The sequence below is a fragment of the Struthio camelus genome, chromosome 30 (genome assembly GCF_040807025.1).
Source record: "Struthio camelus isolate bStrCam1 chromosome 30, bStrCam1.hap1, whole genome shotgun sequence".
Classification (NCBI taxonomy): domain Eukaryota; kingdom Metazoa; phylum Chordata; class Aves; order Struthioniformes; family Struthionidae; genus Struthio; species Struthio camelus.
In genome coordinates, this window is record NC_090971.1 from 3968211 (window position 1) to 3994327 (window position 26117).

General features: G+C 41.9%; 2 protein-coding genes and 1 non-coding gene across 10 annotated transcripts; all 3 read left to right on the forward strand.

Annotated features, from left to right (window-relative positions):
• Window positions 1-1285: 1285 nt before the first annotated feature.
• On the forward strand, window positions 1286-13689 carry KHDC4 (KH domain containing 4, pre-mRNA splicing factor). Of its 4 annotated transcripts, none has more exons than XR_011136630.1 (14): window positions 1286-1439; window positions 1546-1783; window positions 3469-3597; window positions 3962-4041; window positions 4546-4598; window positions 5891-6054; window positions 6399-6610; window positions 7138-7198; window positions 8113-8170; window positions 8394-8647; window positions 9093-9248; window positions 10474-10558; window positions 11147-11238; window positions 12237-13689. XR_011136630.1 is itself a non-coding variant. In XM_068922333.1 (14 exons), exons 1-14 carry the CDS (start codon window positions 1393-1395, stop codon window positions 12434-12436), a joined length of 1857 nt encoding a protein of 618 aa, XP_068778434.1. In that variant the 5' UTR covers window positions 1292-1392; the 3' UTR covers window positions 12437-13689. The 4 variants fall into 4 exon arrangements, 2 of the variants coding, with proteins under 2 accessions (XP_068778434.1, XP_068778435.1); XM_068922333.1 differs by having other exon boundaries at window positions 1292-1439; window positions 10446-10558; XR_011136631.1 differs by having other exon boundaries at window positions 1294-1439; window positions 3475-3597.
• LOC138062980 (small Cajal body-specific RNA 4) lies at window positions 6174-6302 on the forward strand. The gene has a single exon (XR_011136661.1). It is a non-coding gene; the product is annotated as a small Cajal body-specific RNA 4 (non-coding RNA).
• Window positions 13690-14221: 532 nt separating the features above from the next.
• Window positions 14222-24553, forward strand: RIT1 (Ras like without CAAX 1). 5 transcript variants are annotated; one of them, XR_011136633.1, is made up of 8 exons: window positions 14228-14344; window positions 14859-14915; window positions 15930-16003; window positions 16489-16680; window positions 17730-18536; window positions 20967-21042; window positions 21146-21308; window positions 22038-24553. XR_011136633.1 is itself a non-coding variant. In XM_068922436.1 (5 exons), exons 2-5 carry the CDS (start codon window positions 14786-14788, stop codon window positions 17958-17960), a joined length of 627 nt encoding a protein of 208 aa, XP_068778537.1. In that variant the 5' UTR covers window positions 14222-14344; window positions 14749-14785; the 3' UTR covers window positions 17961-24553. The 5 variants fall into 5 exon arrangements, 4 of the variants coding, with proteins under 4 accessions (XP_068778537.1, XP_068778536.1, XP_068778538.1 ...); XM_068922436.1 differs by having other exon boundaries at window positions 14222-14344; window positions 14749-14915; window positions 17730-24553; XM_068922435.1 differs by having other exon boundaries at window positions 14222-14344; window positions 17730-24553.
• Window positions 24554-26117: the final 1564 nt, after the last annotated feature.

Consider the following 26117-nt stretch of genomic DNA (forward strand, 5'->3'; position numbering starts at 1 on the left):
GGGGCTTTGCAGCGCCGCAGGAAACGCGGCGCTTCGCTCCCAGCAGGAGCGCCCGGAGCGGGCGGCTTTAATCCGTTTCTCGTTTCCCCTTGGTTTAACTGTACAAAAGGAGAAAAAAAAAAAAGGGAAAAAAAAAAAACCCCTGCAGAAAAGAGGCAAGTCATTAAATAGACACGTTTGGACCCAAGCTGCGCACGTGGGCTGGCTGGAGGGGTGGGGGGTCGGGGGGGGTCGCCCCTACGGCTGCAAACGCCCGGCTGGGGAAGGGGCCGGAGTGGCGGGGCGTCGCCGTGCCCTCGCTGCCTGCGAGTTAGCCCGGACGCGTGCACCGAGCGGGTCAGGTCTCAGCCGCGGCCGCGGCCCCTGTGTCCGGCGGTCCCCTGCCGCGAGGGTAGAGCTGCGTCACCCCCCCCCCCCGCCAACCCCGGGCGCCGTCCCTCCTTGGGGGCCGCGGTGCTGGAGGTGAGCCGAGTGCATCCGTTCTCAGCTGCCAGCAGGCTGACGCACCCCTAATCCGGCCGTCCCGGGAGCAGCTCCCCAGGGCCAGGCTCGGCCCCTGCACCGCGGGGCCGGGCCGAAGGGCGAAGACGGGGGCGGGCGGAGGCCTGAGGCCAAGGTGATGGGCGCCCCCCCCCCCCCACCAGGCTCCGCCAGCCGGCGCGGGTGGCTCTGGGGTGGCCAAGGTGGCTACGGGGGACAAGTCTCGCCGCTTTTGGGACCCAGGAACGTAAAAGTGCACGGGCGAGGTGTGTGGAAACGGTCCGGCCGTGGGGTTTCGGAGGAGCCGAGTCCCGCGGAGGCAGAGCAGCAAAAATGAATTATTGACTTAAACGACGGCACCGCAGAGCAACAGCTCGAGCTGGGGGGGGAGGAAGGGGGCTCCGGGGAGGGACGCAGAACAAAAGAGCGCTTAAGTAATTATCCTTTTTTGCAGCCCTGTTTCCCCGCCTGCCAGCGAAAGCCCCCGCTAAGCAGGACCGAGGAGCGGCGCCGCCTCTGCGCATGCGCGGCGCCGCCGCGCCGGTCGTCCCCACCGGAGGGCAGCCGAGAGCGGGGGTGGGGCGCGCCGCGCATGCGCGAGCTGGCCGGCTGCAGCCGCGCGGCGCAAGCGGAGGAGGGCAGCAGTGAGCGGGGCGGCGGCGCTGCGCGTGCGCCAGCTGGCCGGCTGCCAGCGTCAGTGCGTGGGGCCCGCCCTGAGCGCGGAGGGGCTGCACTGCGCATGCGCCGCTCGCTGAGCCCTGGCCGCGCCCTGGCCGCGCCCTGGGGCTCGGCCTCCGCTGGCAGTGGGCGGAGCGCGGTCACCACGGCAACGCCCGGAAGGGGCGTTCCCCCGGTCGGAAATGACGTTGGGGACTTGCGCGGCGGCGGCGGCGGCTGAGGCGGGCCGGAGCCATGTCGGCGGGCGGCGCAGGGCAGCGCGACTCCGCGGCCGCTGGCGGGTGAGGCGGGGCGGCGGCTCCGGGTCCGGGGCTTGGAAGAGGGTCGCGGTGGGCCCGGAGGCGCCGCGGGCTCGGCGGCGGGGCCTGAGGCCTTTCTGTTTCGCAGGCGCCGCAGCAAGTGGGACCAGCCCGGCCCGTCTCCGGCCTTTCTTCTACCGGGCGCGGCGCCGCTCGCCGGGCGCCCTTTCCCGGGCGGCGGAGATGGCGGCTCCGGCGTGGCGAGCTCCGAGAGCTCCGCGGCCCCCTCGGGAGCTCTGGATGCAGCCGCGGCGGTGGCCGCGAAAATCAACGCGATGTTAATGGCGAAAGGCAAGCTGAAGCCGGCGCCTAGCGCGGCCGACAAGGTGGGTGGCGAAGGGGGCTGCGTTACCTCCCGTTTCCCGAAGACGCGCGGCTCTTGTTTTTCGGAGTGTTTCCTCGTGAGGCTGACCTTCGCCTTGTAGATTAGGCTTTAGGCGAAACGATTCGAAAAGTTTCCTTAAGGCTTTCTGAATAACCTAAAATACCGGCCTAGCTGCAAGGTACGTTCAGTCTGGTTGCTCTTCTAGAAGGCTTAACCGAACTGAACTTTAGTAAGGTAATAAGCGTCTTAGAAATCTTTTCTAAATCCTGCTGCTGATCTAAAAACTTTGGTATAAAATTGTCAATTTGAAACGTTGAAGCCCATTGTTAAACCAGTCATCGATAGGTGTATGTGTTTAAGTTCTAAACAAAGAAATCTTAATTTAAAGCCACTGTTTTCCAGTTTCAGTAACAGAAGCGGCCTTGTTTTTCTGCATGTTAATAGCCCACGCTAGAACCAAGATCAGAAGACTGTCTCAAGTTTCCCTTCCTATTTAGTTCAAATATAAAGCTAAAAAGCATGTTTTTATACCATATTGTATGTTCTTTTTCATGTGTGTAATAACGATGGGGCTGATGCTTTCTTTGACCTGACCTGCATATCCTATTGGATTGCCTTGTGAAGTAGTATCTGCATAATACTCATTTGGTCATTGAATTTATTCACAAATGACATAAGAATGGCAAATATGCTCTGCTGCGTTTTCACCGTAAATTGTTCTCTGTAGGTTGTGTATCCAAAGTTACCTTTATAGCCTTTCTAACGTGTGTGACTTAGTAGTGGGTGTTTCTTTGTTTTTAAATGATAGCACCACTTTAGATGGACGGTGAATGGAAATTAAGAAGCCTTGCAGTGTTATGAACGTGATCTCTTTTTAAAAAAGAGCACGGAAGGAATGGAGCGATAGAATGCATGTAAAACTCATGAGAATTATGGTCATTTACACATGTCCTCTGGTTCTTATACTAGTGCTGTGCTTCACGTGATATTTATGAGAGGGGATAAATACTTCTAGCATGTTACTGGAAAGTCCTGTTTTTATAGGACTCTGTCTTATGTTTATGTCCCAAAAAGCATTGTAGAATTTTTAGGAGGGAGTACTATCTAGCCACCCGTACATGAAACGAGGTATAAGGCCTTTGTTCTAACTACACCTTTTCTGCATGTTTTCTGTAGTTATCTGTGACTCTGCGATTATTTTTCTTGCATGTCGCTTGGAGACTTGCACAGAGTATTCTGCCGTTGTAAAAAGAAGTCTTAGTATGGAAAAGCTTATACTTTGAACAGAAGTTATGATTCCCATGCATACGTAAGGGAAATTGAGAGAAATTGGTAGAGGTGGCAATTCCTGTGAGATGCCTTGGCATCCAATTGAGCAATACTTCTGCTTAGTTCTACCTGGTTGTTTCTCCACTTATAAAACAGAAATTGTCATTACGTTAAAACGTCCTAAGAATAGAGCCATTAACGCTTTCGTCTGGGTTTGAGGTTATGAAGACGTAAGTTGTTAAACAGCAGATGTAACTAATGTTTTCTGTTAATATTCGTAAAGCTTGTGGAGTCAACAGCGGAAAAGAGAGAACCAAAAAGGATATTCACCTCTTAGACTACCAGGGCCAATTTGTTTGTTACATGGTTTATCAAAGTTTTTCTACCAGTAGTCTTTTGCAACGGTCTTCTTTGAAGCTGCAGGCTCTGGGAAAAGGTCCGGCTACAAGTAAAAGTAAAGATGACCTTGTGGTGGCAGAAGTGGAAATCAATGATGTGCCCCTCACGTGCAGAAACCTGCTGACAAGAGGACAGACTCAGGATGAGGTATGTTCAAGATCTGTCTGATTTGCCAAGGTTGTCAGCGCTGTATGGGCACCTGTTTGTAAAGTTAAGGAGCTAGCAGTAAACTGTATTCAGCGGTTGTTTCTTCTTTCTCCGAAACTACTCGTTATGTGTCTTAAGGCACTGGCTTAGTTCTTTCAAGTTTAGCATTTTACTCATTTGTCTAATAAAACGTCATATGAGAAAGTAAACTAGGGTAACAAGTATCCTTTAGCAGACTCCTTTCATTCTCTTATCACTTTAGTTAAACTGCTTATAGATGTTTAATTTTTTGGACTGTTCTTTTGTTAATTACTGGTAAACATTTCACTGGGTTTTTCACTAGATCTTTTAAAATTATCTATAGATAAGTCGACTGAGTGGAGCAGCTGTTTCAACTCGAGGGAGATTCATGACTGCAGAAGAGAAAGCAAAAGTGGGACCTGGGTTTGTATTTTGTTTTTTCTTCTTCCCCTAAGCATTGTTCCTTTTGTCTGACAGGGTGAATTGACTACTGCGTGTTTCTAATGTTTACGATAATGTTTACTGCATAGCTGCTTTCTTACTTCCATGATATTGGTAGAGTGAAATGGAAAAAAAAACAAATGTGGCAGATCAGACTATGCTGAACTACTTTGTACTGAATGTTCCACTGAATCTGTTGTGTGTTTTGCCAACGGGCAACCTTCCAATTGCAAAGCCAGCTAGTTCTTCATAGACGCAAGGCTTGTAATTAACTTTTCACGTGGACAAGCAAGTAATAGTTTTCAGTGGCATAACTTTAGTAGTTATCAGGGTCTTCATAATTTACATAAATATCGTTTGAATGTTTTGGGAGTTTAGTCTTCAGTGCAGAGCTTTGTTTATTGAGTGCTGTGATATTAAATTGAATCTATTATTGTACGTTTTCTGTGGATTTAATGCGATATTTGCGGTTTCCCTCCTCTACAGAGATCGTCCTCTGTACCTTCACGTCCAGGGTCAGACACGGGAGCTGGTTGACCGTAAGTGTACAAGGTGTTTTGCTTTTAACTGTGATTTTGTGATGCTTAAAATAGAAAGTTTTGTAGTACTAAGGGGTTCTTTTATGACTGGTATGCATTTGAACCAGAAATAATCTGGGTGTGGATGACAGACCCCATTTAAACATTGTTGCTACGGTATCTGCTTAAAACTGTCTAAAATGTTCTGTAGTGCATCCTGTAAGTCATCAGGTTAAAACTCTTGACGAGGAATGCCTAGCTGGGGGCAGGGGACACAGTTACTGGGCAGGTACAGCTCCTACATATAAGTTTATTCTCCATTGCCCTGCTGAGATTCTATTACAATAGGTGTGTTGGCAGAGAGATTTTTCCCTTTAACATTCAAGAGGTGATCTTTTTCATGAAATATCTACGTTTCTGTTAAGAGTGCAGAGACCTCCTATGTCCATTGGAAGAAAGCAAAACTGAAACTGTTTAAATTTTTCATCTGTTTTGCATATCGGTTCGCTAGTTTGACCTCAGTTATCTTTTGAAGCTGCTGCCTGCCCGCTTGTATCTAGTATGATTTCCACTGCCAGCACGCGGTTTTTCATATGTTAGCTCACTCAGTTATGTAGGTGTAAATTCCATACTGTGTTAAAATAAACATTTTTTTGTATTTGCTAAAATAGGTGGGCTGGACTGCCCACCCACATGCATTAGGCTAAACTTTATCAGGGCAGGGTAAGGAGAAAGAACCCTGAGGCTCGTTGCCGTCTTACATGAACGAACCCAGGAATGCTAATTTTGGGCCATACCCGCGGATGCGATCTTTTTGCCAGCAGATCTCCTGCCCCAAAATATGGGAATGTGACTGAATCACTTTACAATTTGGTTAATCTGGGCAGCAGATACTGGCTGGATCTGGCACTGTTTGTTATCACTTCTTGGGGGGTGGGGGGAGGGGGGAACATGGTTGCTTACTTCAGCACTTCTGTTTGATGCATGAACGTACTTCAATTGCTATAGCTAATTTTGCTTTCAAAATTAACATGTCTTGATGTACGGGATGGGGCTTGGCAGTGCGGGGGATAGGGCAGCTGTTTGTTTGTTTTTAATATGATTGTCTGGAAAATTACTATGTTTTTCCGCAAATGGGCACCTGGAAATCTCATGTGTGTTTACATGAAGTATATTTATTTTATTTAACAAAAAGAGCGGTATTTGTTTGCTAGTCTAATCAGTGAATTTTTTTTATGAAGAATGCTAAGATTTTAACAATTAATAGTATTTCTTTACTGAAATACAATTGGATTTCATGTACTATCAACTAGGAGCTGTTAACAGAATTAAAGAGATAATTACTAATGGAGTAGTGAAAGCTGCCACAGGTTCTAGTCCAACGTTCAATGGAGCTACAGTTACTGTCTATCACCAGCCAGCCCCCATTGCTCAGTTGTCTCCAGCAGTTGGCCAGAAACCTCCATTTCAGTCAGGGGTAAGTAATTAATTTATGTGACTTTCACTGAATAACACTGATTATAAGATTTATCTATTACGAAATGTATGTGTAATGTGCTGTTTATGCAAAAAAAGTCTATGTGCATCTTAGTAAAAACTGGAGGACTAATTAGATGGAGTCTGAAGAGTGAGACTCTGTTAACACTAGCCTCCTGAAAGGAAAAGAATGGAGAGAGCAGCCCTACTTGCAGAAGAGCAAAGGGCTGACTGCACCATCCGACATCAGTTGTTCTGACTGCTGTAGAAATAAGTTAGCCTCTGGTGAAATGAATATCCTAATCCTAGGAGTGAAATAATAAGCTTTTACCGTAACTTTTACAGATGCATTATGTTCAGGACAAATTATTTGTTGGTCTGGAACATGCTGTACCTACATTTAATGTGAAAGAAAAGGTGGAAGGGCCTGGTTGCTCCTACTTGCAGCACATTCAGATTGAGACGGGTGCGAAAGTCTTTCTTCGTGGGAAAGGCTCAGGTTGCATAGAACCAGCATCAGGCAGAGAAGCTTTTGAACCCATGTACATCTATATCAGGTATGAGATGTTAGGAAAAAACATTCCCAATGATCAGTCCTGAATGTAGCTTAATATTTGTTCAGTGTAGGAAATTCTTAATTCCGGATAAATGAATACAGATGAAACAGTTAACTTTTATTTTAGTAGCGGTTTCTAAAGTGATAAAGATAGGGAGGGAAGGGATCATGCACACCATTTAATCATAACACATTGCTTTTTTGGGGAAGCACAGTAAAGCTGCGTTCTCCTTGGACATGTAGTGATGTTGAGCTTTGGTTAATGTGAAGGGTATCTTTCTGCTAATCACATCACTGTTCTGTGCATGTTTCTTGCAGCATTTAGACTATTTTGAATTTTAATTTAGAAGGTAAATATTCTTCACTTGCTTTTACGTCATGCTAAAAGCTGCAGAGCCACTAGAGTACTGTTGAGGTGACTGATTGCCCATTAAAGGGATAAGATCTGACAAGGAGTTGCTGTTGAAAGAAGTAGCTCTGAAATTTTGTGAAAACGCTTATGCTTATGAGGGATTTTTGTGTTTTCAGTCACCCAAAGCCAGAAGGTCTGGCAGCTGCTAAAAAGTTGTGTGAGAATCTCTTGCAAACTGTGAGTAGCTCTTCCATATTGGACTTGTACAAATATGAGACTTCAGAGTCTGTCATAGCTTTAGTATGTCCCAGGGGAATGGGAATTTTTTTTTATGCTCACAGCAGAACTTTCCATGTGCTGTGAATTGCCAATACGTTTTTCCTCTTAAATGTGGCTGTCTGATTTTTTTTTTTTGTATGTAGAATAAGCGCTTCTCAGAAGCTGTGGTAGTGGAATTTTGAAAAAATGCAAACACTTCCTGAGCAGAGCGGGGGGAAAAAGGAAAGGTCTGACTATACCAGAACATGAAGTAATCCTGCTTTTTCCTGATGGCTATAGATTCCCTTGTGCCTCTTTATTTGCTTTAACTTTAAACGTTGTCCAGTGCCACAATCTCTTTATTTTTCCTGAAGAGGTTGCTTTACTTGACACAGAATTTTTATAAAATCTCTTGCACAGATGAAGATTTCATTTCTTAAATTTTCTTCTGCGAATGGGCTACCACAACAGACTACCTCACAGGTTTTTATTCTGTTTTAGCATTGGCACAGGCTACGATATCTCTTTGGAAAATATCTCAAAGCTCTTAGATGCTCTGTGTTTTTGAATATTTTGTTTTTACTCAAGTAATTCCTCTACCGTTCTGCTCTTTCCTATGGAAAAAAATGTCCTCTGCGCATAGTTAAGCATCCTGCTGTATTGATTGTATTTTACACAAACTTGTCACAGAGAACAGCAGGACTGGTGGCTGTGTTCTGAGTTTTCTTTCATTTGCTTGTTTAGTTTGTTACTGTGTCCTTGAGTGTAGTATGTTCCATAGTCAAAGCCCTCTTTTAGGGCAAGTTTTATGGGGATATATGGTGCCCTTTGTCTGCAAAAGGTTAATGTAGTAAATAGATGCTTATTTTCTCATTTTTGAACATCCTTTGTAGGTTCATGCTGAATACTCTCGATTTGTGAATCAGATAACCACTGCAGTACCTTTAGCAGGTAAACGCTAGCAATAACCAAGTCTTTAGAGTTGTGTTGTCTGTGGCACTGTACTTAGAGTTAGGTTTTGTAGAGTTCTTGACATGTAGAAGTCTTTCTGTTTATGCCTTTAATTGAAAAGCAGCACAATTGCTTTTACATTTGGTAATAAATTTAACGTTTTTGTGAATTTAACTGAACTGAAAGTAACCCCCTCCCTTTCCCCCCCTCCCCCACCCACCAGGCTTTGCACAACCTGCTGCTATAAACAGTGTACCTTCTCAGCCATCGTATTATCCTTCAAATGGTTATCAGTCTGGTTATCCTGTCGTTCCCCCTCCTCAACAACCGGTTCAGCCACCGTATGGTGTACCAGGCATAGTACCACCTGCAGTACCATTGGCACCGGGAGTCTTAACAACATTGCCTACAGGAGTTCCACCTGTGCCAACACAATATCCAATATCTCAAGTACAGCCTCCAGCCAGCACTGGCCAGGTAGTGCCACAGATAAATTACTTGGGTGTATAGTTGTCAGCTTACTAAGCTGTTTCTTTACTAACAATGAAATACTTAAAGCAGTTATAGGTCAAGAAATTCTTCTTTTGGGCATGCATAAACAATTTCTCTGGTTATGGCTTTGCTCATGCTCTTATTATCTAAGGAACTAAATTGCTGCTATGGCTGCTGCTTATTGCATTTTTTTGAGCTACCTATTAACATAAAGGATGTTTGGGGTGAAATCACTCATTTATGAAAAGTGTTATTGCTGACTGTGATACCGTTATGTAGGTAAAATGAGCTTGAATTACATATAGTGACTGCTTTAAGGTGGAAGCATTCTATAAACTAAATGTGTATTCTGATGCTATATATGAATCTGCACATTGAATTTATACTTTGTTTTTTCTTTCTTTTTCTTTTTTTAACTTCTGCATACCAGAGTCCACTGAGTGGTCCTTTTCTTCCTGCTGCCCCAGTAAAAACAACCTTGCCTGCTGGTACACAGCCACAAGTCCAGCCCCACTCCCAAGGTCAAAAGAGACGCTTCACTGAGGAGCTACCAGATGAAAGAGAATCAGGACTGCTGGGATATCAGGTGGAATAAAATCAGCAATTTTACTTCCAACGCCAAAACCAAACTTTGCTAGAGAGGGGTCGTCAGTGTTTGTTTTTTTTTTTTTTTTTTTTTTTTTTAAAAACAGAGGTGCAAGACTTTTGGCAGATGGTAGTAATTGTTAAGAAATCTGGAGATACCACACTTCAGTTTCTTTGAGCAGATGCACTGTTTTTAAACAGTCCCTTATTTGATTCATTGGTAGCTTGCTTTCTTTACCTGCATTCTTTCATGAAGATAAGCAGTCCCTTCAGGCCAAAGAGATGACAATAGGGTGTCAATGGTTAGTTTAGGGGGAGGTTATTTGGGGGTTTTGTTTGTTTGTGGGCCTTGTCAGTGGGCTTGTTGGGGAGGGGGAAGTGAATGTAGTGGTTACCTCTAGATTTTCCAGCTACCTTTCCCTGCAGGGTGCACTTGAGAGGATTACAAGAAGCCTAATTTTAATGGGCTGGGCTTTTTAGATAGCCAAAGTGTGTGTGTGGTGTGTATGGTGGGTTTTTTTTTTTTTAATACAGCTGTAGGCTTTTTTGTTTATTTTCTTTAATAAAGTAACTTTGAGTTTTTCTTCAGACTTGTATATTAGTAAAAGGGAGTTCCTTTCCCTCTTCCTGCAGGCTCCCCTTCCCTGCCATGCTCTCCACCTCATCGTTCTAAACTGTCGTTGTGGAATTTTACCTAACTGGCCTTAGGCAGAAACCCTTAGTAAAAGATTTGCCTAGAGAAAATAAGTAACTGCCTATATATAAGATGTAATATTAGTGTCTCAGCAGAGTTTATTGTGGCGTAAGGTCTAAATACCATAGAGAATTAGCTGATTGAGGAGGTAGCTGCTTAGTTCGTAAATTTGACTTGCTCTCTGTCCTGAACTACTGGGAAGATGGACTAGTCAATGAGGTCTCTTCCATCTTAGCTGGAAACATGCCTGAGCACCAGATTAGCTTTTTCAGTATTAGTAGGACAAAGCATTTTGTTTAAAACTGGCAATTAGTAGCTTCTTCCATATCTTTAATAGCCAGCTTACGTTTTTTTGGTGGCTGCTAAGTAGTCAGGAACTACTTAACTTGTTCTATAGTTGGCAATATACTCTGAAAAGTTGGGTTTCCTATCATTATCGTTAAGGAGCTATAGCTTATGTTATAGTTGTAGATTTGCTAATGCCGTGTGTTTTTCTGCTCATAGCATGGACCCATTCATATGACTAATTTAGGTACAGGCTTCTCCAGTCAGAGTGAAATCGATGGAGCAGGATCGAAGCCAGCAAGTTCCTCAGGAAAGGAGAGAGAGAGGGACAGGTAAGTGATGAAAGGATTATGATCGGATCTTTGATTCTGAAGAAAAGCTTTTCTTAAAATATAAGAGGTAGGGTGAAATATGAAAGTTGTATTATTACTCATGTGGGGAGTTTTCAAAGCTGACCTGTGGTTTTTACAGCCCCTAAGGGATGAGAGAACTGGCAATAACAAGGAGATTCAGCTACAGAGCCAGTGATAGATGTCCCAAATTCATCTAAGAGACTGTTTCTTAAGGATCATCATGTAACTTGATTACTCTGTCAAGAGTTTTAGCTCAAACTGTACCTTATCCCATATTTCACGTTTTTGTCTATGCACATTAAGTTTGAGATTTTGAGATGCTGTGTATAAAAGGGAACCACACATTCTATTTGCTGCAACCTTTATCCGTTTTTAATCTGTCATCCTGATTTTTTTTTTTTTTCTTTTTTAAACCAAATGCAATGAGAGCAACTAAAAGTTAAACCACTCCACTCAGGGACTGATTTCTGTTTGCACTGTAAAGCAATGCAGACTGCCTAAAAATAAAACGACCTTTGACTCTATGCTTGTTTTAGAAATAATAAGTACTTGCACTGGTTTAAACAGGCAGTTGATGCCTCCACCAGCTTTTCCTGTCACTGGGATGAAATCGGAATCTGAAGAAAGAAATGGCGCGGGGTCTTTACCAGGCAACCATGGTGAGTGTAGTGAATAAAACAGATTTATGTGGAAAAGCGAACTTGACAAGTTTGCTCTGATCTTTACATAGATTTAAACAAATTGGTGGGTTTTTTTCTTTACAGTGTGTTTTTAAGTGAAAGAGAGGTCATATTCCACTGCTCAAAAAATCATATGTGTTCACTTTGACTATACACACATGGTGCTTCTCTTAAAACTTTATATACTTTAAAAAGTATTGTTATGGAAGATGTGAGGAGGTGATTAAGTGGAGGAGAAAAGACTGGGATTCTTGTCCTCTCAGTCCACTGAGGCACAATCTCATGGGGTTGTTTTGTAACACAGATATCACGTGGCTTTACATTGTGAAGGCTGTCTCTAGAGGCACTAAGGAACATCTGTGGGAGTTACGGTTCAGGTGTGCATTTATAGACATGAGTTATGTCCACCTTGCCTGCAAACAACAGAAGTGTTGTTAGAGTTCATCCTTTCATAGGGCTTTCATACATCAATTATTTGTAACTTGAGGGAAACACGTGATCACTACATCTCCTAGTAGTTGAATAGCGCCTTCACATTAGGTCTGCAGGCCCGTCACGTTAGTCTGTTTTAACCTTAGTTTTTCTGCAGTATTGGTCCCAGAGATTGCTCTTCTGTTAAATTTCTTTTGAACAAAATTTCTACTTTTCTTACATAGTTATCTCTTTAACGGTGAAATTGCTACCGCTTAGACCCATTTGCTAACTTTACCTTTTTTGTGTGTTTCTTTCTTCTTTCTCTGTTCTCTTACATGGTTCTGATGGATCACATGTGCTGTTGCTGGTGCTGTTTCGTGTGGCCTTCGACCTTGGGTGACCATTGGCCTTGTGACCTCAAAATGGTGTCCAACTAACAATTTACAATTAACTTTTTTTTTAATTAACTTGTTTGGGGGAATTTTATCTCTCTTTTTCTTTCTTTTTTTTCTTTTTGTTTTTTTTTTTTCTTGGGGTTTGGTTGTTTTGTTTTCCCCTCCTAGATCATCAAGCTAAGAAGATGAAAACTGCAGAAAAGGGGTTTGGATTGGTGGCATATGCTGGAGATTCATCAGATGAAGAGGAGGAACATGGTGGCCATAAAAATGCAAGTACTTTTTCACAGGGATGGAGTTTGGGATACCAGTACCCTTCTTCACAACAGCGAGCTAAACAACAGATGCCATTTTGGATGGCACCATAAAGGCTACAGAACAATTTTCATATGTCTTTTTTTTTCCCTCTAGCAATAATGCATGTATATTAAACAATGAACTTTGCAAATACGCATTGTTTTTACATTTGCAGAAGCTAAAGCTTCAGTATTCCCTCTTGAAAGGGCTCCATTATTTTTTAAATCCTTGTTCCTGCGGTGGATTTGTCAATGATGAGAAATACTTGAAATACTATTTTGGCATGGGAAGTCCCTTATAAAATGGGGGAAGTACTATAAGGAGAAGCTAGGGAAGCCTGTCTCTCCCTGTGCTCCCCATCTTTCCAGGATAACTTAAACGGAAAGAGCCAGCAATGCTGACTTCATTATACATCTGGTGTTCGTATCTTATCCAGTGTTCCTGCTGTCAGCTTGTTTGCAGTCCCATTGAGCTAATGCTGACCACGGATTCAATGTTTGGACTTTCAACAAAGAAAGGAACATTCAGTAGTTTTGAAAAATTTGGGGATCACGCTTCCTAAAATTCCTAATTTGTTTTTACTTTAAGCATCTCCTGTAATTCAGCATTTCTTTTTTTAAACGTGTTTTCTACTAACTCCATAACTCTTGGTTCTAGCTAAATGTCATCGGGGGGGGGAAAAAAAACGCTCAGTTTTTTTAATCAGTTCATCTTGCCGCTACTCCCTAGGTGGACTTGGTACTTTATCCATGGTACTTAATCTTTTCAAATTATCCCTGTACATTTCATTCCATTCAGCAGTTCAAATGGAAGTACTTCTCATGAGGTTCTCCCAAGATTCTCTCACTCTTAATTCATTCACTTATTTGATTCTACCAGTTTTGTTTCATGGTGGTTTAACAAAGAAATGCAGCAACCTGGTGTATACATTGCCAGAGACCCGAGTGCAAGCGTTGTTATTGCATTGGAGCACAGAAGTGGAACCTCTGAATTAAGCTGTTGGATTGCTTATGGACACGCGCTGCATCACGGCCTTTCCTGCCAGGGCAGGCTGTTGGCTGTTGCAGAACTTTTTTTTCTTTCTTTTTTCCTTTTTTTTTTTTTGTTTTTGAGAACAATGATGTGTGCATCCACTGGAGCGTGGGACTGTGAAGAGGTGCTGGTCAACTTTTAAGACAGGAGTAATAGTTTGAGAAACGGGAAGGTGTGTCCTTTATGCACACTGGAGGACCTTGCTGGCTCACCTGTATAAACATACGCTCTTTCCTACGTGTTGTAAATAATTAGAACCATACTTTCATTATAAATAAATGTATAAATATTCTGCTTCTTGCTGCTTCCCCCCCCCCCTTGACGTTTAAGTTTAATGGGAACAGACCCCTATGGCCTGCTGTTTGCCTTAATGTTTTAAAAAGATAATTAGTAGTAGTACGTGCCCGCGGGGAGGGGGAAGAAAGCCTCCGGGCGGGGCGGGGCGGGGCGGGGCCAGGGGCGGGAGGCTCCGCCCTCTCCCGCTGGCGGGGGCGGGGCTAACCCGGAGGGGTGTGGCCGGTGGGGGGCGGGGCGCCGGGCGCTCGCTCGCGGTGAAGCAGGAGCCGCCGCCATTTTGGTTTCGCTGCCTCGGCTCCGAGCAGGGCCGAAGCGGCGGCGGCGGCGGGTCGGTCCGGCTCCCGCCCTGGCCCCGTCCGTCCGCGCGGGCGGCCGGGAGGATGCGGCGCGGAGGAGTCTGACGTCCCGGCTGTGGTGGTGAGGCGGGCGGGTGGCGCGCGGCGGGGCGGAGCCGAGCGGGGCGGGGGTGGGTGGGTGTGTGTGTGTGGGGGGGGGGGCTGTTGCTCACGCTCTTCTCTTACCTCAAGCGGCGGCTGGTTCCCTCGGCGCTGAGGAGATGGACGCTGGAGCCCGCCCGGGCGTCGGCGCTCCCGGGCAGTCCCGCGAGTACAAGCTGGTGATGCTGGGCGCCGGCGGCGTCGGCAAGAGCGGTGCGTGCGGGCCCCCCCCGGGTGGGGCGGGACGGGGCGATCCGGCGCCTGAGGGGGAGGCGCGAGCGGCGGCCGTTAGACCCGGCTGGGCGGGACGGTCCTGCTGCCGCTCCCGCCGGTGCCGCCGCTTGTGCCTCAGCTGCGTCCAGCAGGCAGCCCGGGGGCAGGAGCGCTGAGGAGAAGCAGCGTTCGTCAGCAGAGCAGCTCGGGTTGCCGCGCTGTTCCGGTGCCCCGGGGGTGGCTCCAGCGTGCGGTTGTGTCATCATCTTCCGCGTTTCCAGCTTTGTTTCTGGAAACTTGCGGCGCTGTGGTCGAGGGCATGGTTCTCGGTTGTTTCTGAGCGGCGCTTCATCTGTTACGTTTCTTTCCAGTCTCGGGCTCAGTCTGTTTTTTTTCTCTGTCAGCTTTATGTTTTAGCTGTTAGTGAAATAACGTGCCTAAATGTGTTGTGAACTGAACGATGAGGTGGTGGATGTTTGCCAAGACTGTAAGAGTCTCCAATTTTTGTTTCCAGCCATGACCATGCAGTTTATCAGTCACCGATTTCCAGAGGACCATGATCCCACAATTGGTGAGAAAAATCTCTCTTTTCCCTTTCCTGTTCCCTCCCTCTCCAGATTAAGCTACTGTGGAAGCTATTGCTTTAAAGTGCTTAATTTAAAGAAGGTCATAAATTTGACTCTAAATTGAGGGCTCAAAATCCCTTAGACTACTAATTTAAGGAGTTAGTAGTTCTGAGACTGCCGTCAGGACTGAGAAGCATATCCTGAGTTTTCGATCATTAGTGTTTTCCCTATTGAGTATACCGTTAAAGTTTATTATATTCAGGCTATGTATTACCTGCGTTTGTGTGTTGGTGGACAAGGATAAAAAAAAAAAACTGCTGATGGGTAATTGTTGGCAGTCTATTCAAGAAATCAAGTCTCCATAACGTAGGTCAGTTCTCTGCTATTCCCCGCGTTTGTCAGGCCAAAGTGTGCTCTGCGTTTGAGAAACTTCCAGTTAACTTGGAAGGGATGAAAACGCTCAGCTGCTTACTGTATTGCTGCATATCTTCTGTGACTGGTTTCTTCAGCATCTCTAAAAGAAACCTTAGCCAACAATTACTCTTTCAAAGGAAAAGCAGGAAAAATAGCTAAATTCTTGTTGAAAGCAGACTGTTTCAGTGTGAGAATACTGGTTTAGAGGAACAGAAAATTGTGTCACTTCTAAGAAAGTGGCAGTTGGTGGTGGTGGCCATTATAATTCTTTTATTGAGTCAGTGGGTATTTTCTGGCTTTGAGAAAAATGCAATGCTCCTACCTTGTGCTTTCCACAAAGGTGTGCAAGATTGAACTTAAAGGATGTTTTCACTTGCCTATCAGAAGTAGCAGGTGCAATAATTTTAGCACGCAGCTGGATGGGATACTAAATAATACTTGAGCAGTTATATTTTGTTTTGTTGTACGTGTAGAGCGGGCTAATTTAGTGTAGTAATATTACCTGACGAAGTCCTTTTTGTGTAACACTTTTCCTGTATTCATGACTAATGAGGACTGCAATTGTATTCCAACTTTGTTCTTCCTAATGTATTGTGAATTCAAAGAGGACGCTTATAAAATACGAATACGCATTGATGATGAACCTGCAAATCTGGATATCTTGGACACAGCAGGACAGGTATGTGACTAATAAGAAGTGAATTGGGAGGGTTTTAGAAGTCTGTAGTGGCCATACATAGAGACCCTGTAACAGTATGCTTGTGATGCAGTATGATTGATTTTATGAGCTTTCTTTTTTTCTTGCATGTATCCCATTGTTTATAGCGTCTGCATCATACTGTCTGTATCTAGGTAGTCCAAATGGTATCCTTGTTTCATATCTTGCTTTCTTCATTGTATCTTTGCCATTCATGCTCTACAAACCATATATGTTGCCTGATAAATGACATTTTTAAGTGATTCCTGTAGCAAGGGAAACTGAGCATTAATCCCAAATGTGCATAATATCTTGTCTCATATGTAGCAGGACAAGAAGATAGATAACCAGCTTATTTGCAAAGTTTCTGTCCAGCTATTTTGGAATGCTTTGGAATGTTTCCTCTGATGTGAGCGAATTAGAAGTCATTGTATTTGTGCAACTGAAACGTAATCGTCTGTTTCTAGGCAGAGTTTACAGCCATGAGAGACCAGTACATGAGGGCTGGTGAGGGATTTATCATCTGTTACTCGATCACCGACCGACGCAGTTTCCATGAAGTACGTGAGTTCAAACAGCTTATTTATCGTGTTCGGCGTACTGATGACACTCCTGTGGTCCTGGTGGGAAATAAATCTGATCTGACACAGCTGCGGCAGGTAAATGGCACAAAAATACAGTAATAAAAGAGGTGATGTTCCCTTTCTTAAATTGTGTATGCTTGCTATGTAGTAAACTTAATTTAGTAAAAGTACTTGTTGAATCTGGGACATGTTGAATGAGCAAATACATGTAGTAATTGCAAAAGTAAGGTCCTCTACTTGATACCTTAGTTTTCCATTGCTATTAGTTTTTTGTTTGTTTGTTTAATAATTCCTGAAAGGCAATAGTGTCTATTAATAAAGATTTAGCATCCCATAAGCCACTTGCAAATAGTAGTACAAATGAAATAGATGCAAGTATGCTAAGAATAGAGGGGGGTAATAATGAGGAACTCCAATAAGAAGGGGCAGAAAGGAAAATGAGATTCAGCTTAAGGAAACAGTAAATACTGTCTGTGGAGAAAACACAGTCTGAAGCAGAGCTTCACTGGAAGGAAAAGTAATCTGGAAAACAAGTTCTAGAGGTAGTGTTTGTATACCTGGAATTAAGTGAGTTTTCAGCGTGCATAGCAGCAGGAAAATTACAGTAGTTACAGTAGAACACCCGCGCTAAGAGGTTTAGTGTGTAGAATGGGTAGTCAGTGCTTTTGCATGACTTACGTAAAACTCTTTCCTTGGAAAGCATTTGCTCAGTTCTGGGAAGAAGTATTTGACAAAAGCATTGGGTGCTGGCCAGCAGAAGGAAACCCTGAATTGAACTGACTGACAACTGCTTGTGTTAGGGCTGAGGGCTGCTCAAATTAAGCAACCTCTAGATTAAGCTCCAAGGAAGTGATGTTCTTTGAACGGATGTTGTTGTTTCATAAATGACCAGAGCTGCCCTGTTCAGAGAATCTCTCATAGTTGATTGCGTTTCTAGAGAAGTGGTGAGTGAAGGAACAAGAAAAATGGATTTGTAGAGAAAGATTTAGAGATCAGTGGAACCGAGCTGTTCTGGGACTGGGAGGCTGCACGCACAATTATGAAGTAAGCAGGACAAGAAAAGGTAAAGAAATAGACTTTGGGTTTTTTGGCTTTGTTAACAAATATGAACTTTTTTTTTTAAGGTCTCCAAAGAAGAAGGCTCTGCTTTAGCACGAGAATTCAACTGCCCTTTTTTTGAAACTTCAGCTGCATACCGTTACTATATTGATGATGTATTTCATGCTCTTGTGCGAGAAATCCGTAGGAAAGAAAAAGAAGCAGTAATGGCAATGGAAAAAAAATCCAAACCTAAAAGCAGCGTGTGGAAAAGACTAAAGTCACCATTTAGAAGGAAGAAGGATTCAGTCACTTGAACAGAGAAAATTCTGCAAAATGAAACAAAATCTGTGAACAGCCATTTGTAACCAAAGCGGCTTAGGGACAACATTTTGACAGGATGTTTTAAATCTGCTGGGACTTTTATCAGGGAGGGCATAATATTTACCGATTACTTCTGTTTAAAATGATATTCCCTTAATTTTGGATCTTTTAACTCATGACACAGCAATGATTTTACTTTTATTTGTTGTTGTTTTTGACTGGATCCAACAAACGTTACTCACATGTTGTTGGTTACAAATGCTGATAGGTTTGTGTCCCTGCACTTTTGGACGTTCATCTTTGGTCACTGCATACTGGAAGCTGAATTGTTTAAAATAGTGTTAAACTCCTTCCCAGCCTAACTTAATTCATTTTTTTTTCTCCTAGTTGTTTGCACAACAAAATTTTGCTGCTTTTTGGAACGGTAACCCACATCACGAGAGACGGCTTGTCGAGGTCATGCTGAAAAGTAGCTTACAAAGCACGTGTCGCGACTAACAGCCTAGGTTATATATAGATGTCAGTGTAGGATTCTTGTGTTCTCATTGAATAGACTTTTTCCAGCAAAAGTAAGTAATGTGGAATACGCAAGCTTAATACACAAGTAACGTGGAATACACAAGTTTATCTTAATTTTTCACCGTTAAAGCAGTTGGGATTCTAAACAAGTCAGAAAAAATAAGTTATGGTTCCTATGGCAGCTGTAGCTTGGCAACAACGCATGAATATGTAGCGTTTTCCTACTGTATATAGCGTTTATTGTGTTGCCATAGCGTGCGTGATATAATGATGCTGTAGTTGCGCTAGAAATTACAGCTTTGAGTTTTCTGACTTGTGTGTTAAAATCATAGCTGTAATGGTGTGGTGGCTTATTTATTTACATTGAATTTAACATTATTTTCTTAAAGGAGCCAGTATCCTTGTTAGGTAGAAATCTCTAATACAGTCATTTCAAATTACTCTAACAACTGCTTTGTAAAGATGATGACTGAAACCGAGTATTGCAGGTATTTGGGCCCGGAGTTAATATCCCTAATTCTGTTAGGATTCTTCCAGTACGCTCTTAAAAGAGTAGAATTGGTGATCCAGCGGAAGAAAACAATTAGCTGGCCACAGTGGCAGTCCTGACAGATAACTCACGTCTCTGACCTTACCTATGTATACAGTCCAGTCAGTGCATTCAGAGATTTTTCTGTATGCTCAGTAAATCATGGTTCTGCTTTGAGATGATACATCAGCTCTAGAATTTAAATCCAGAGCTGGTGTCCAAATGCAAAAAGATCACGTGACAGAGGGGTGTTATTTTGATTTTGTTTTTTAATAATATAATGAATCACAGTGAGGCAACTCAGACATGGTTAAAATAACCAAAATTAAGTGCCTAAAATCTTTCAGTTTAAGGACAAAAGAGCTTAAATTGACTCTAAATGTAGTATAGCTTCTAATCTTCGATCATCCTTGTCGGTAATTATGCTGATATCATTGATCAGAAATAAAATCTGTAATGTCAGTCTTAGCCTGCTGCATATGCTAGTGCAGTCAAAATTCAAAACGAAGCTACTTAAGTTCATGTGTAAAAAGGATCGAGTAGAAGAAGCAAGGATAGCAAATGTATAAACCGTTACGCTTTCTTGCTAAACTCTGTAGTACTTAGGATGCCACTGGAAATCCTAAGCCTGGTGCTTTTAAGAATATTTTATTTGTGTAAAATCAGAAACGTTTTATGGCAAGAAATGTGGAGGGGGAGTATTTTTTTTTTTTTTTGTATTACATTTGTACCTGAACTAAACATTTAAATTGGTTTCTGTTTCTCACTTCCAAAGCTCCAGTGTTATGCTGCGCTAGTAATAATTTCACAAATGCCAATTGAAAAAGAAGTTAAGAATAATTTGGAATGTTTAGAATGTAAGACCTCTTTTGAAGTAACTGTGTGAGCAGGTGCGCGCATCTGTTCCACAGTTATTAGTTTAGAACTTAAGGCCCTATTAGTCATTCATTGTCGGATTATATGCTGTCTATAACTCTTAGCTAGTTTCCCTAGGATCTTTATCTAACAGAAATTTTGAGGAGAAGGAGGGGACGACAACTAAGATGCTGCTCAGTGGCTAGTTATGTCGTTACAGAAATTATTCCAAACCAGCTTTCTGGAAATGTTAAACAGAGGCCCAATCGTGATGACAAGTTTTCCCCCTGCTTTTCCTTGATACGTAATTTTAACATATTAGTCAGTTACCTACGTTTGAAGTTTTCAGATAATAAGAAATGGTAACCTGCCAACAGTTCTGAAAGCTGTATGGGACTAATATTTATTTTTACCTTTAAATAACTGATATCTGTGCCTTACATTATTCCTTCAATGCAGTTAAGTGTTTACTGATGCCCTTGGTGAGCCTATTGCTTACAGAATTTTTAAATCGGAACAGCAGCAAGCACTTTTTTTACACAGTGTTGTTCAAGAAGAGTTTTATTTTTATCATATATAAATTTGTATGCAGAATTATTGTTTTATTTGACACAATATAGAATTTTTAATACAACTATTTGCATTTGATGTTTTAATCCTTGGTGCCTAGCATGATGAGTAGAAAGCCTTTCAACCTGAGAGCACCGAAGAAGGAAATTTCATGGCATGTTTGCAGTTTATTCTGGAAAATGCTTATCTTGCGAGCTGGATGCTCCAAAAGTTGGTAATTCAGATTAAATTTAAGCAGTGCAAAGCTTAAAAAAAAAATCTATGATGCAAATGTGGTGCTATATCATTTAAATATGGTCTAGACGTTTTGTAACTGTATTACTTTGCATTCGTATGCTCTGCGTAAGGTGTTGATTTTCATAGTTTTTGTTATGGGGGGGAACAGCGATTGAATGAGTTAAGTGTCTAAGTGTTTCTCCAGATACTTTGATAGTGGGCTATTGGGAAAAGTAATCCTGTTGTGTTTGCCGCTGTCTCAGTTTCTCTGCGTATTTGTTGTTTATGTTTTATTATTTTATACTAATAGGAACAACTGTTTTGAGACCCCTCTTGCAATATGCGATACTCTTTCTTGTCCCCACCACCACCACCACCTCTGCAAGGTATTTACACTGTAGATAAATTTGCACCATAACTCTTGATTTATGACAGATGGAAGGCTCCTGTAGTCACTCTTGTTGATTTATAGGGGATCTCTCCTTGCAGGATTCTGGTGGTAGAACTGCAGAATGTTCTAGCTTATCCTCCCGCAAACAACACAAATGTCTTCTAGTGCGTTTGCTAGACATTTGGAGGCAACTTCCCCAACTATCATCTGTTGTAACCACGTCTTCCAGGCATCATCTCATTGTTCATGACAGTAATTTAGGTATGCATTTTTTTAACCTGCAGAGAAATACTTAGGTTGTAGTGGTTGTGGCAATAACGTCCCTAATCTGGTTTAAAACTGTAGTTATTTTGCTGGAGTAAATATATATTCTTTTTCTATTAAGTAGAGATGAGTTGGCAGATAAATTTTCCCTCATTTGATAGCGTGATATGTTATCCACTTGTGCTTTCAGGAGAAAGCCTGTTGGACTATAATTTCCACTAGAATCAAGATTCCTAGAAAGTTAACTCTCTCACGTATTGTTCATCAAGTTCTCCAGATGACAGACTTGAACCATTTAAGTGGCACATAGGTGTGGGTGTGGTTCTTCCTTCATTATTGGTCCCTTATGGAAAAGAATATCTCTGTCTATCACACCAGGCTGAGGGTTAGGAATGAGTTTAAAGCACATTTAAAAACTGTTTTTTATCCAGGACGTTTTGAAAAATGAGGATTGAGCAACAACTTAGTAGACCTGCAGGATGTTTTTATTAGCAAACTGCAATGACTTCAGAATGTTTTCTAAGTGGTGGTAGGTAATAGGCATAGGTCAAAGGGTCTAACACTCCGCCACAGTTTGTGTGCGCGCGCGCTTCTGGATTTTTTGAAGCAAAGTTCTTGAATTTTTGAGCAAATTTTGCTGCTTACTGCCCCCTTCAAGTATACTTTAAAAAAAAAAAAGTATTCTGAAGTCCTGATACAGATTTAGTTTGCTTGCTTTTATTACAGGAATGTGAAACCTAACATCTTCCTACTGTTAATATAGGTCAGTCTTTTGCTGACAAAACAGTAAGCTGTTTACCAAAATGCAAAATTGGTAAATTTTAAGATACATGGAGATTAATTACATGTAACTGTAAGAACTGGAAAAAAACTGCCAAAGTTTCTGCTGAAATAATGCAGCGACACTTTCAACCTCAAGACTGGAAGAATGAAACAAAATACTACGTACAAAATGGATCATTAAGTCATTTTGGGTCGTGGGCATCCTTTTTTGTTGTTTTTTTGTTTTTCTCCCCTTGCCTTCTCCAGTCTCTTACACCTGTACAAATCTAGTTGTAAGTAAACTTACAAGATTTGAGGTAAATGCTCCTGATCTGTTTACTTTTTCTTCAGTGCAAGTCAACTATGTTCTGGGTGGTACTTTGTCACAGTAAATGAGTGAAACTGGAACATTTCACTCCGCATTGACTGAGGTCATTTATTCCAATGAGACTGCGCAGTAAATTCACAGAAGATGCACAAAAAGCCTGTGACTCTAATTTGCACAGCTAAACCACTAGATGGCCTATAGTGGAAGAAATAATCAACATTAATTTGGATGAAAAGCTTAAATCCGACAAATACTTCTTTGCTAATAGTCAATCGGCTTTTAAGTCCTAGGCATAACTTGAATGCTATATGAAGAAGGAAACCCTAGAAATAAAAAAAAAAAAAAAAAAAGTATTAAAAACCAGTAGAGTTGAGAAAGTTTGCCTTAGGATGACAAAATTTATGAAAAAGCAAAAAAAATAATAGAGTTTATTACATGGCCTCAAGATAAGCATATACGTAAGCATGGTCTCACTAACATGCGTGAGCCAGTAAAACCCTACTGCCCTGAGGTCCCAAAGAAAACTTGGGTGAATTTGCTTTAATCTCTTTATCTTACCTTTTTTTTTTTTTTTTTTTTTTCCTGTCTTCAAAGAAGAAGCTGTAACCCTTGGAGTTAGGATAAGAGGAGGTGCAATAGTTCTCTGGAGTTTTTTTCCTTGTGATCAGGATATTGGAGCTGCTTGGAAATACTAATGTTCTACAGAGAATATTGGTAATAATAAACAGCTCTGTGGATTGGGGGGTGGCCAAGATCTTGATTCAATCTGATGGTGTTCGTTATCGTTAGATGTCGCTCTATACAGGCATACTGTGAAATTTTTCTGCCTAGGCTGCGCAGGTCTTGTGTAAGGCCATCTTTTTCTGTTCCCTCCTTTTACCTTTTTTTCCCCATGATTCCCAGACTGCTTTTTCATCAGATCTGTTACAGCTATGTTACTGTAAGAGAAAAAAAAAATAATTTTTTTAACAATTAAGAAAGTCAGTCATTGATTCCAAACCTTGCACTTGTACGTGTTAAATACTTCCTTTGCATTTGTTTAAATGTACATTTGAAAGCATCAGCACAGTCTTTGTACTGCAATGTGTGGTGACACATTAATTTTTCTCCTCTCTACACTCCCAGTGTTCCTTTCAGAGACCTAAATGTATATTTTAAGGCATAATACACAATTTTTTTTAATTATAAGAAATTTTTAACACACAATGCAGTGTTGTGATTTATTCTTCTAATGGTTTAATACTGTGAAACGCTTAGGCTAAATCTTGCTTTGCTGAACTCCTGAGTCTTAGTGTTCATCAGCAGGAAGGAATCAGGCAAGCTTTTACACTTTAGTTTTCTGAATGCCACCTAAAATCTGAATTTTTATGTACTGATATTAACATTCTGCTAGGGACCAAAAACTAAGATGGTGAACTCCCTGAGATGAGTTGCACTTGTTTTAAAAAGTCAAGGTTATGTTAATTGAATGTTCCCCAGATAATCTTGCCTGTGGTTCTCATTCTTTTCTGTGTGAATCTGTCCAGACCTTCCCCTGTCCTGAGTGAAATTAATATGTCCTGCGTATTTTTCAGTGCAGAATATACCTTACCCTTCTGAGACCACACATGTATGCATAGCATTTCCTCATCTCCCTACATCTCCCATTGCAGGAGGGTGGGGAAGGGTGATGGTCGGCGAATATTGCCTCATGGTTGTTGAGACACTCATTTTTTGGCTACATTTTTTAATGTTTTTCCTACAGCTCGCTGCTTTTCATTAGTGATAATGGGATGTCTGTAGGTGGCTATGGAGTCCTTTGAGATGACTTGGTCTCAGGGCTAGATGGATGAATATACTGATGTATGTGATACAACAGGTTCTGTGTTGATGTAGAATCTAAAACGGTATACGGGCCTTTCCATGTTGGAAAGAAGGGAGGAACTATTGTGCAATACAATAGAGGTAAAGGGTTTTTCTTTTTTTTTTTTATGGTAGTTCTTTCAATATTGCTAGCTACTATGATTTTTTAGTGTTTTTTTTTTTTGGGTAATACAGTACACTGCTGTTGTTACTGGTAAAATGCATGATCAATTATTAATTTGCATTAATGAGCACAGCAATATAAGTATCTGGAATCAATCCAAAGTATTAAACTATTTCACAAACTGTAGTCAAGATATCCTGAGGGTGTCTGTTTTTAATGGTTAACACTCTTACTGGATGTGAATAAACTCACAGGAGGAAGGCTAAGGAAGTGATTGAGATACAACTAAGGAGAGATTTGCCTGGAGTGTTCCTCCTTGCGTACATTAAGAAAATCGCTCCGTTTTAAGAGTGAAGAAACTGTAACAAAGGGAACAAATTCTAAATTTACTGAAAACTAAACCAAATCAAACGAACTTCAGAATGCCTGCCTTCCTGCTGCCCTCTCTCCCTTTTTCTTTTCGTGGCCTTTCCCTTTCTGTCCTTTCCTTACATTCTCCTACTTATTCCTTGCTAATTTTTTCCTTTCCTGCCATGTTACCTGTTTGGTCTGACAGAGTATCTTTTCAAGAATCACAAACCTACTGCAGCATAGGAAAAAAAATAGTTCAAGCAAAGCACTTGACAAAAAAAATCTAGACATTTGTTACATTATAGCCCTACTGTGTGCAGGCATTGTACTTCCATGGTATTGTAAGTTCTGAGAGAGACTAGTTTAAATAGTTTTTAGTTAGAGAAGGTTTTTTTAAACGTTGGCAACTATAACGGTGTTACCATTAGGACCCTTTTATCTGTCTCAGAACAGTGGAGTGGCTTTTTGAATGATTCTCAAGATCCACAGATGTCAAATAAGAGGCTTATAAAATGTGAGGTCCTTCACAGGTACAGTTCTGCCAGCAGATTCTTCCCTTTTAAGGCAATCTTAACACATTTAGGGTTCAGAAAGGAGATGGAGCTGTTGCTAACTCTGGCTTTTCAAGGGAAATACCAGAAGAGCCCTGACCCAGTGAGTCTGTAATCAAGAAATAAATCACATTGCCATGGTAACAAGAGTCTTGCTGGTATGTTGAATTAGGTGGGATAGAAGCTGTCAGAGGAGGAAGGGCCTAACTGTGCCACTGAAGATGATGGCAAAAATCCTGTTGACTTAAATGGAGACAGCATCCAGACCCAAAGAAGGTGGGAAGAGAGTCAGAGCTGAACTTTCATGCTTTTCTTAAAACCATTTCTCTTTTCAAAGGTTGTCAAAGCTATTTTATTTACTTCTTTCTTCTTTTTCATACGCACGTTTTTTGTGTTTCAGCTGAATGGTACAGGAAACAGAAATAGAATGTTTGTTAAAGGCACGCTTTAGATATGGAAGCCACGTAGAGAAGGATGAAGAGAGATTTTTTTTCACATCTTATACAGTGAGTAGAAAATAATCAGTGACTGTGGACTTTGGCTGAGTGCTTTTAGCCAACCACTGTGCATACTACAGTTATTACAATGATAAATAACTGTCAGTGGTTAGATACTGCAATCAGCTGCAGTGCAGAGAACAACACAATTAATGGTAAACGTAGGTGTTAAGTAACCCACAAAGAGCCCTGTTCTCTGAGTCACTGAATACTGAATTTAAATGCATATACAAGAAATGAAGATCACTGCATTCCGTAATTTTAGTGGCATCTGATACTTGTGTGTGTGGTGTGTGCGTGTGTTAAGTGCCTCATCTGACTGCCACTGGTAAACAGTGTGATGGAACTGAA